At 37.9% G+C, this 12,267-nt stretch overlaps 1 protein-coding gene across 2 annotated transcripts in view; it reads right to left on the bottom strand.

Annotated features, from left to right (window-relative positions):
• Positions 1-12,267, bottom strand: part of LOC139755522 (hemocytin-like) — a 420,053-nt gene that overhangs the window by 183,421 nt on the left and 224,365 nt on the right. For both annotated transcript variants that reach the window (XM_071673909.1, XM_071673910.1), the window contains 6 exons: positions 6,914-7,091; positions 4,835-5,028; positions 4,300-4,446; positions 3,953-4,100; positions 645-828; positions 424-529 (listed from right to left, as the gene is read on the bottom strand). In XM_071673909.1, coding sequence (XP_071530010.1) covers positions 424-529; positions 645-828; positions 3,953-4,100; positions 4,300-4,446; positions 4,835-5,028; positions 6,914-7,091 — 957 coding nt within the window. The remainder of the gene's footprint in view (positions 1-423; positions 530-644; positions 829-3,952; positions 4,101-4,299; positions 4,447-4,834; positions 5,029-6,913; positions 7,092-12,267) is intronic.

Genomic DNA, 12,267 nt, shown 5'->3' with positions numbered 1-12,267 from the left:
AAGAAATGTGTTAGAAAAGTCATGAAGAAGAGATGTTTTCTGTATGGGTGATGGATGGTTAACATAAACTAAGTGATACAAGTGTAAATACTGGCAGTACATAAATGTTTCAAGAAATACATAAAGGTAAACAAATTTCAAGAGAGGGCCCAGTGAGTGTAGAACTCTTCCTGTACTTAACAATTGGCAATTGCAAAAAATAATTAAATATGTTATGTTTATTCAACTTTATACTTTTCTGAGGCAAGATGACAGAAATAAGTGAATTAACATATGATCAACAAATATTTTGGGTACAAGCAAAGCTCTACACCTCCTTGGATTCTTTGAAACCTATCATTCTTTTAGTAACAACTTCATGAAGTCCATCCCTCATCCTTTTAGCTCTACACAAATAATACAACCAATAATTGAAAATCTTACATCTTCACACTGTGGACATTTCTTTTCGATACACAACGTGTCTCCACCCGCAAGACAGTGACACTCTTTACAGTCCCTTGTCTCGAAGACTGACTCTGCCTGATACCTTAAAAAAGAGAATAAGGTTTAACATAAGTAAGAGAGCCATCAATGCATTACTACAATACAAAAATATACTATACACATAAGATACATGATAAAAATGATGCCCTCTAACTCACCTAATACCATCTTTGAAGCAAGGACACATGCCTTTTGTCACACAGGACCGACCATCAAAGTATTCTCCATGTAAACAAGGCATACAGTTATCATAATAATCATCAGGAAGACCTGGGCAAACTGAGCAATTCCTTGGTGGAGGTTCTGTGGTCAAAACGGGAGCTAGCGTGGTAGTCATCACAGCTGATCAAGGAGAATTATCATTCAGTTTAATTTTCAATATAGTTCACATGGCTATAAATTCTATATATAAGCATGAGTACTTGATGCCAATACCCTATCTCTGCATATATGAGAAAATCTTACACTCATGAGGCCCTAACTCCCTATCTCTATGTATGATTGTGAGCATGATACCCTCTTGTGCATATATGAGGGAGTTTAACACTCATGAGCCCCATCTCTTAAATTCTCTTGCTTTTTTTTGTAAAATTTTTTCAATTACATCACACATTGTGAATTCCATAATTCTCCATTTAGTTCATACCACTCCTTTACTACTCATTACTACAGAAATATTAGCTGATTTTTTCCAACTCTTCAGAGCTTAGCTTACTAATGAGTCATCTAGTGATCAGAATTTTCCTATCTGAAAGAGCTATGCCATACTGATAAATGAAAAACCCAACTTAAAAATCTCAATTGAGTCTCCTCTTCTACTTTCTTTCAATTTGAACAAAGTCCATTACTGCTGACCTTGTAGTGGCTTAGCTCCCATTTTTCAGGTATACTGTTTGCTGGTTACCACAGGAATACCATCTATAAAATGACAAGATTAAACTGGTGAAACTTCACTGTCCACTGCAAAGAACAGTGTAATACTGTTCTGTTCCCTGACTGAAGTTTTATTCCCCTGTCTATGTTCCTACAGATATTACTGAGTTAACTCCTTGCACTACCTTAAAGGGTTGGGTATCATCTGCTTCCACAGATATTTTCATCAACTACACAGTAATACAAAGGTATACAGAGGAATGCAAAAGGCAACTGACCACTGGATCCTCACAAAGTTGTTTATAAATGTAAAGGGGATTATAAATATAGAGCTTGGTGTGGAGAGAGTACATGAACAAAAGAAATGACATAAGGAGAGATGCCTCTTAGCCTTTACAATTATGGAGGCACAAAGATTGTCAGTCTTGGATTTAAAATGAAGTACTTTCCAAATGAATTTGAAATTTATCTGTGGTCGCTTATGGCTGCTCTCCTCCTACTGATAAATCATTACAAAAGTAAACAACCCTATTAATGAAAACATATTTTGCCTCATTCAAAGCTAAACATCTGTCTAGATTCTGCATCCATTACTACAAGTGTAATCACACTAATCTGTCTTAAATATAAATAACTGCTTTAGATCAAGACTGTCAAAGCCTTTGATTTTTCTAAATATCTGGATTAAAGCACCTATGTCTGTTTTTTTTTAACTAAATATGTAACTTAAGGTCATCAAGATGGCACTTATATAGGATCTGCTTCTCTGCAGATGAATCATCTAGATGGCTCACCAATGTACTCTCTTCCATGTTTTTTTCTTATTTTCTAGCTAAGAAATTAAAACTGAACACAATATTCACGGTGGAGACATACCAATAAACTGTAAAAAGTGAAGTCTAGCTTCTTAGCTTTGAATCTAAATGGCCTTCCTGTAAAGCCTATAATTCTGTTCACATTCTTATTGCCTCTATGCATGGTGCACTTGGCTTTGGCTCAATGCAGCTATTATATTAAGTTTTATTTTTCCTCATGTATGTCATAAAGCTCAGCAAAGTTCATAATGTAGCTTGTCTTTCTGATTTAGCTGATGATGTGCAAAACTGCATTTACTGATATCAAAATTCGATTGTCATCTTTGAGCTTGGTCTGCCTGTATGTATATAATATTCAGCTTCCCAGCTTAGTGTTAGCAAATTTGATATTCTTACAGCATAGCCATCATTAGCATCACTGGTATGAACTAAAACGAAGTGATCTGCGGCATTCTGTTTGTTATATCTAACAAATCTGAGGCTTCTCTGTTAATAACCACTCTTTGTTTAGTTTCTAACTACTTTACTGCACAACAGTCTGTACCTTGAACCTCAAATGTTGTCTGTATTCTTTGATTAAAGACTCTTTTGGTTGTTTCCTGAAAATCTATATTAATAACATCACTTACTTTACTTTCAATATACTTTCTCACTGTATGATCCTAAAGATCAAGTAGATCTATTGAACATGAATGATAGCATCAAAAACCATACAGCAAACTGTAAATTATGTGCCGATCCTCAAAATGATTTATCATCTTGTATTGAATGATGGTTTCCATAAGTCTGGCAACTATGGATGTCAAGGTTATTAGGCAACTATCTCCAGGTAAGGGTTTGTTACACTTTTTTTTCTGATTCTGGTGTAACACTGGCAAAATGCCAACCCTGTACATCTTTTCTTGAAGCCAGTAACCCAATGAAAGGAAATAACTAACTTAATATTATCCTCTGCAGTCAGTCCTGCAACTGACCCAAGATATTCTTAAGAAAATCAGGATTATGATCTGCAAGTGCTCAGTGTTTCTGGAAGGGGAGTGTTGGTGTTTCCCATCCTTCCTTGTCCACTCGCAACCAAGGCAGCATAACTTCCTTCATTTTGGGATTGCCTTTGGTCATTCAGAGACCACTTCTTAGATGACATCATCAACCTTCTTCCAGCCAATGACAGCTCAGAAGATCTTAGTGTTTTATGTTAACAGGACATCTACTATAAGACCAGGTTTTCTCTTCCATTGATCACTATCCTTTTTCTCTCTTTGTTATACAATTTAGTTTAATAACAGTATCATATACAGTTTATGTACTACTATCAATATTTTGGGATATTTATGTATATTTGTATAAATGTATGTGCCATACGTTATCTTATTCTAAGTATTCATAATGAGTGCTGCCTACTAATTGGTTTGTTTGTGCATCTATGTATACTAGTCTATATGCAGTAACTGCTTTTAAGTGGTGTATATTTGGTAATACTGGAAATCATCAAGATGGATGGTATGTTAGTAACATGAAACTCTTTCAGTGTTGTATTTACGGTAATATCAGCTATCATCAAGGTGAAAGGCATATTGGTAGATGACTTAGTCATGTTTTTCTTTCCCTCCTTAACAGGGTATCTCAATGTTCCCTTTTTTCTGGTCATTTTATTGGAGGCTTTAAGTTTATCAGCTCCAGACAGAGAGGTACATGATCTAGTCATAATCAGGAAAAAATATCTAATAATACCAATATGTTAAGACTTTAATCAGAGTTACTGAAAAAAATCTACTCACGATACGGATGGAAACAGCCAATCACTTCAACTCTCATAGCAATATTGGATTTCCATGTCTTGGGTCTGATCTCCAAGAAACGTGCTTGGATGAGTCTGTCAAACATGTTATTCACTGGTGTACTTCTGTCAAAGTTGCCATGAAACACCTGGAACGATGTACATAAATATAATCAGTTGCTGGCAATGATTTCTGTTGAACGTAAAAAAAGAATTTTTCTGTTCCTTCTTCAAAACAGTGGCCATCATATCATATCAATATATCAATCATTTTGGAAGGCTTACTTTATTTTAAAAAGTTTCATATGATCCTTTACCTTGCTCATCATAACTGTTTGGAGGACCTACCTTGTCAGTGTCATCTGGATTCTTTATCGTATTCCAGGTCTGTCCATCAGGAGAATAATGGACAGTAAAGGATTCAACCCATTCGTCAACACTGTCTCGCCCCTGTGTTATGACTCCTGACAGCTTACTTGGTTTCAGGAAGTCAAACTAAGGAATACAAATAATCGTAATGAATGTGCAGTAAACAACTGCAGGATAACCTATTTCTTCTCTAACTATACTATACCACAAATGTCTTTACATGCATTTAAAGAAAAGTAGCACAAGGTTAATTTTTCTTCAAAAAACTGACTATGTAACAATGAATAAACCTTTCACAATAAAGAATCAGGCACAACATTAAGTACACTTACTAAAACCATTGCTATACTGGTCTTCATATCATACTGAAAATCTATTCCACATTAAATGCGCCTAATTTAATTCTCAGAAGCTGCTACTTTCAAATGTCCAAATCATATTTATGTCAAGACTATCTACAACACAGACATGACTATCAAAATTATATCAAGGATATCAATTTGCTATTACTGACCCTAACAAACTGGTTTAACTTGGGCTCTGCCACCCAGGCCCCAGCTGAGACGGATGGGGTAGATTTGCTATTGAGGCGGATGTTCTCCTTGCCATAGAAGTCTTTTTGGTCTTTGAGGACTGAAGAAACCATTATCTGATGATCTGACATCATCCCACCCTCCAGCCCCATTGGCTCTTTACAAATAGGTGTAACTGTTTATGGAGACATTATATCATCATTAGGATACTAATATAAAAAGCCAAATGGACATGTTTGAAGAAGAGTAGTTTCCAACAATAATATATGGTTATGAGGTATTAGCTACAGATAGGGTTGTGCAGAGTGCAGAGGACTGAACCTGGGCATGTGAAAGTCTGGGGTAAACCATGGTAAGGTCTGTGGGGCTTAGATGTAGATAGGGAGCTGTGGTTTCGGGAATGAACGAAAGCAAGCATGAATATGGACATGTGTATATACGAATACATCTGTGTATGTGTATGTATATGTATGTATATGTGTATATGTTATGTATATGTATATATGTAAGTGTGTATGGGCGTTTACACATGTATATGCATGTATGAGTGGATGGGCCATTTTTCGTGTGTGTCCTGGTGCCACCTCACTGATGCGGTAAATGGTGATCAAGAATAATAAAGAACATATAAATATATGTAAAACGAAAATAAAAGAGAAATAGGTAAATTTGTTTGAGGAAAGGAGCCTAGATGTTCTGGCTCTGAGTGAATCAAAGCTCAAGAGTTAAAGGGAATAATCGCTTGGAAATATCTTTGAAGTAAAGTCAGGGGCTGGTGTGGGGGCAAAAGCTTGGGAAAGGGTAATATTACTGCTGAACCAAGGGTTTTTGAGTGTATATGGAAGTGAGCTCCAGACTCATGAGCATAAAACTGAAAGTGGAATGCAAAAGATGGGTGATGAGTAGCGTTTATACACTTACACATGAAAAGAAAGATCATGAGATGCAAATGTTTTAGGAGGAGCTAAGTGAGTGTCAGCAGTCTTATGTGAACGACCAGGTATTAGTGATGGGTGATTTAGATACAAAGGTGAGTACTGTGAAAGTTAAGGGTATAACTGGAGGTCACCAGGATTTATTGGATTACATACCAACTGATAAGTGTGCAAAAGAGACTTTTGGATGTTAATCACATCAGATGAATACCTCACTGAACTCAACTTATCCTAAAGTTTTTAGCTTTCCTAAGCACCTCCTTGGGATGACTCCAAGTCAAAGGTAAACATAATTGGTCACTCTCTTACATCTTATAATAACCATCAATTCTTCACCTCTCTTTTACCACTGAAAATGCATCTGATGTCCACTGTGGTCAAAGGTTCGTTGAGTGGGAATGATTAACCATTCAGGGTGATGGAAGAGTACAGCCTGGATTAATGTTAGTCAGGGGTTAGGGGTTAAAGACAGACTTCTTTGGTGATGTACACATTCTGTTTTGGTTGAGCCAGTATTCCTACTGTGTGATGTGCTGGGTGTTCATTGATGCTCAGGTTATGCCATCTGCATAATGGTGTGTTTTTACACTCTGATTTAGGGGAGATGATGGTATGTCACATAGGAAGAGATTGAAGAGGGTTGGAGATAGAAATTCTTCTTAGGAAATCTACTTTAGAGCTTGAGGATTTTGGAGGTGAGGCCTTTGAGAATGACCTTGGCCTGTTGGCTAACAATGAGATTGGCTAAGTTATTGCTGTGGAGGATAATGTCAAGTATCATTTTTGTAAAGGATGTGTCCAGAATTCTATGATGTAAATGTACACTGTTCTCCAGTTTGAGTACACCCTATGCAATTAAGGGACTCAATAAAATAAAGCAATTATCACATAAAATATTCTCATGTCTTATATTTTATGAACACCTGAAATGAAATAATCACTATGGAGGTAAATGCCATTATCATGGAGAAATTCTAAAGTATGCAAAACTGACGATATAAATCAGAAGCTAAGAAATGCATGTGCCAAAAACACAATTTTCATTTATAGGTAATTAAAGGAAAGACAAGAAAAAAAATCTTATCTGCTATCTTAGTTCTGTGGAATAAATGTTTTTTTACGTACTGGTTGTGGTTTCACTGGGTTGTGGAGTGACACTGGGGAGACTGCAACCAATAACCTCAAATCTCAATGCAATGGCTTGGAACCATTCAGTTGGTTTCAACCTGAGGTATTGCATCTCTATAGGTTTACTAAATAATTGTTTCAAAGGTTCTGCTGAGTTGATAGGACCTCGGAAAATCTGAAAAGATAAAAAACTTAGAAATATCTAAAAACAAACTTAACAGAATATAATACTAAAAAATTATTAAAGCAAAAATTTAACTACCTAGAAAACTGAAGCAAAAGACATTCAAAAACCTCCTGAACAGCATAAAATATCAATCAATCTCAATGTACTTACTAGTACTAGCTAAATAACCTCCTTCTGAGCAAATGTAGTTTTCTGTGATTATACTCAATGATCTTAATTCCAATATACTTATTTAGATTTCAAAAACACTCTAAGGAGTGCTGAACTACAGCCTTTCATGGTCAAATGGAAACAAGAATTGTCAAAGGATGTAATCAATCACTCTTGAGGGAAGTGAAGAATGAGGAGGATTACATCAGCTTGCAAGGGGACCTAAGCAGACCCCAAAGTTTGTCTGAAATATACATGAAGTTTAACCCGAGCAAAAGTAAAGTAATGAGAATGGGACAAAGTGAAAGACAGCCACAATGATATTATCACCGGGCAGGAAATAAGCTTTTGAACTGTGTGTGCAACAAGAACTGGGAATCTGACATGATACTAAATCTGTTACCAGAGTCCTGTTTGAGGAGAACACTTAAAGAAAGCATCTGCTGGCAAATATCAGAATAACTTTCAAGTATATAGATAAAGAAATATTTAGCAAGCTATTCATATTCTACATAAGGCCAAAACTAGAATATGCTTTTTAGGTTTGTTCTATGTACCTAAAGAAGCACAAAGAGCTCGCACAGATGGTCCACGGGAGGGCAACAAAAACAGTACCAGAAATAAGAAAGCCGAACAACAGGGAAAGGCTGAAGGTTTTAATCTTATCTAAATCGGAAAAGAAGACTGAGGGATGACCTGATCACTAAAATTTAAGTTTTCAAAAGAGATCAACTAAGTGGGCAGTTGATAGTTTTGTGAGCGATACAAAGATAGAGCAATTGGAGGATATAACATGAAATTGATTAGGGAACTTGTAGATGAGAATGTACAGAAATATTTTTATAGTATAAGAGTGGTGGATGTACGGAAGAGCTTGACTGAAAACTAGTTAATGCAGAGAGCATACATAAAATTAAGAAGTTCTATTATTTCACAAAGTGTTCAAGAGATAGGGCCCTATCAGTGTCAATGTCTCTACTCAAACAGTACAAAAAAGTAATTACAGAATAAAGCAGTATGTGTGCGGAGAAACTTTTCTAAACCTCGATTGGATGAGTTGAAGCTAAAGTAATGTTTCAAGTTATCTAGACATAACCTTGAAATATAGAATTCCATCATGATCCAAATGAAAGAACAGTAGGCCTACAGCAGCCTCTAATGGTTGAAGATGCACTACAAAACAAGTGAAACACTTACCTTTTGAAGAGAAAAACTTAGGGTATGACTAATCAAAAGAGAAGGAACATGATGCTTTCATTTCAACTAACTCCAGGCTATACATAATAAAATAAATAGAAATAAATACTTAATCGCTGCTTCCTGCATCAGCGAGGTAGTGCCAGGAAACAGGTGAAGAATGGCCCATCTACTCACATACATATACATAAATGCCCATGTACATACACACACATATCAGGATATATTTTTTTTTTTTATTATACTTAACTGCCGTCTCTCGTGTTAGTGAGGTAGCACAAGGATACAGACGAGGAATGGCCCAACCAACCCAGACACACATGCACAAATACATACATATACATTTCTATGTACATATATATATATTTCTTTCTTCTTTCTTTCAAACTATTCACCATTTCCCGCGTTAGCAAGGTAGCGTTAAAAACAGAGGACTGGGCCTCTGAGGGAATATCCTCACCTGGCCCCCTTCTCTGTTCCTTCTTTTGGAAAATAAAAAAAAATAATGATGTGAATATTTCCAGCCCCCCACTCCCTCCCCTTTTAGTTGCCTTCTACGACACGCAGGGAATACATGGGAAGTATTCTTTCTCCCCTATCCCTAGGGATATATATATAAATATATGTTTTTTTTTTCATACTATTCGCCATTTCCCGCGATAGCGAGGTAGCGTTAAGAACAGAGGACTGGGCCTTTGAGGGAATATCCTCACCTGGCCCTCTTCTCTATTCCTTCTTTTGGAAAATTAAAAAAAAAAACGAGAGGGGAGGATTTCCAGCCCCCTGCTCCCTTCCCTTTTAGTCGCCTTCTACGACACGCAGGGAATACGTGGGAAGTATTCTTTCTCCCCTATCCCCAGGGAATATAAATATATATATATATATATATATATATATATATATATATATATATATATATTTTTTTTTTTTTTTTTATACTATTCGCCATTTCCCGCGATAGCGAGGTAGCATTAAGAACAGAGGACTGGGCCTTTGAGGGAATATCCTCACCTGGCCCTCTTCTCTGTTCCTTCTTTTGGAAAATTAAAAAAAAAAACGAGAGGGGAGGATTTCCAGCCCCCCGCTCCCTTCCCTTTTAGTCGCCTTCTACGACACGCAGGGAATACGTGAGAAGTATTCTTTCTCCCCTATCCCCAGGGAATATATATATATATATATATATATATATATATATATATATATATATATATATATATATATATATATATATATATCTTTTTTTTTTATACTTTGTCGCTGTCTCCCGCGTTTGCGAGGTAGCGCAAGGAAACAGACGAAAGAAATGGCCCAACCCACCCCCATACACATGTATATACATACGTCCACACACGCAAATATACACACCTACACAGCTTTCCATGGTCTACCCCAGACGCTTCAAATGCCTTGATTCAATCCACTGACAGCACGTCAACCCCGGTATACCACATCGCTCCAATTCACTCTATTCCTTGCCCTCCTTTCACCCTCCTGCATGTTCAGGCCCCGATCACACAAAATCTTTTTCACTCCATCTTTCCACCTCCAATTTGGTCTCCCTCTTCTCCTCGTTCCCTCCACCTCCGACACATATATCCTCTTGGTCAATCTTTCCTCACTCATTCTCTCCATGTGCCCAAACCACTTCAAAACACCCTCTTCTGCTCTCTCAACCACGCTCTTTTTATTTCCACACATCTCTCTTACCCTTACGTTACTCACTCGATCAAACCACCTCACACCACACATTGTCCTCAAACATCTCATTTCCAGCACATCCATCCTCCTGTGCACTACTCTATCCATAGCCCACGCCTCGCAACCATACAACATTGTTGGAACCACTATTCCTTCAAACATACCCATTTTTGCTTTCCGAGATAATGTTCTCGACTTCCACACATTCTTCAAGGCCCCCAGAATTTTTGCCCCCTCCCCCACCCTATGATCCACTTCCGCTTCCATGGTTCCATCCGCTGCCAGATCCACTCCCAGATATCTAAAACACTTCACTTCCTCCAGTTTTTCTCCATTCAAACTCACCTCCCAATTGACTTGACCCTCAACCCTACTGTACCTAATAACCTTGCTCTTATTCACATTTACTCTTAACTTTCTTCTTCCACACACTTTACCAAACTCAGTCACCAGCTTTTGCAGTTTCTCACATGAATCAGCCACCAGCGCTGTATCATCAGCGAACAACAACTGACTCACTTCCCAAGCTCTCTCATCCCCAACAGACTTCATACTTGCCCCTCTTTCCAAAACTCTTGCATTTACCTCCCTAACAACCCCATCCATAAACAAATTAAACAACCATGGAGACATCACACACCCCTACCGCAAACCTACATTCACTGAGAACCAATCACTTTCCTCTCTTCCTACACGTACACATGCCTTACATCCTCGATAAAAACTTTTCACTGCTTCTAACAACTTTCCTCCCACACCATATATTCTTAATACCTTCCACAGAGCATCTCTATCAACTCTATCATATGCCTTCTCCAGATCCATAAATGCTACATACAAATCCATTTGCTTTTCTAAGTATTTCTCACATACATTCTTCAAAGCAAACACCTGATCCACACATCCTCTACCACTTCTGAAACCACACTGCTCTTCCCCAATCTGATGCTCTGTACATGCCTTCACCCTCTCAATCAATACCCTCCCATATAATTTACCAGGAATACTCAACAAACTTATACCTCTGTAATTTGAGCACTCACCCTTATCCCCTTTGCCTTTGTACAATGGCACTATGCACGCATTCCGCCAATCCTCAGGCACCTCACCATGAGTCATACATACATTAAATAACCTTACCAACCAGTCAACAATACAGTCACCCCCTTTTTTAATAAATTCCACTGCAATACCATCCAAACCTGCTGCCTTGCTGGCTTTCATCTTCCGCAAAGCTTTCACTATATATATATATATATATATATATATATATCATAGGGTGGGGGAGGGGGCGAAAATTCTGGGAGCCTTGAAGAATGTTTGGAAGTCGAGAACATTATCTCGGAAAGCAAAAATGGGTATGTTTGAAGGAATAGTGGTTCCAACAATGTTGTATGGTTGCGAGGCATAGGCTATGGATAGAGTTGCGCGCAGGAGGGTGGATGTGCTGGAAGTGAGATGTTTGAGGACAATATGTGGTGTGAGGTGGTTTGATCGAGTAAGTAATGTAAGGGTAAGAGCGATGTGTGGAAATAAAATGTGTGTGGTTGAGAGAGCAGAAGAGGGTGTTTTGAAATGGTTTGGTCACATGGAGAGAATGAGTGAGGAAAGATTGACAAAGAGGATATATGTGTCAGAGGTGGAGGGAACGAGGAGAAGTGAGAGACCAAATTGGAGGTGGAAAGATGGAGTGAAAAAGATTTTGAGTGATCGGGGCCTGAACATGCAGGAGGGTGAAAGGCGTGCAAGGAATAGAGTGAATTGGAACGATGTGGTATACCGGGGTCGATGTGCTGTCAATGAATTGAACCAGGGCATGTGAAGTGTCTCGGGTAAACCATGGAAAGTTCTGTGGGGCCTGGATGTGGAAAGGGAGCTGTGGTTTCGGTGCATTATACATGACAGCTAGAGACTGTGAACGAATGTGGCCTTTTTGTCTGTTCCTGGCACTGCCTCGCTGTGGAGGGGGATGTGTGGCAGGGTGGCGATAGGAATGGATGAAAGCAGCAAGTATGGATATGTACATGTGTATATATGTATATGTCTGTGTATGTATACGTTGAAATGTATATGTGCATGTGTGGGCATTTGTGTATATACATGTGTATGTGGGTGGGTT

The sequence above is a fragment of the Panulirus ornatus genome, chromosome 19 (genome assembly GCF_036320965.1).
Source record: "Panulirus ornatus isolate Po-2019 chromosome 19, ASM3632096v1, whole genome shotgun sequence".
In the NCBI taxonomy this organism is placed as follows: Eukaryota; Metazoa; Arthropoda; class Malacostraca; order Decapoda; family Palinuridae; genus Panulirus; species Panulirus ornatus.
Note: the sequence above shows the minus strand (reverse complement) of the source record. Positions and strands in the feature narration are given on the sequence as shown.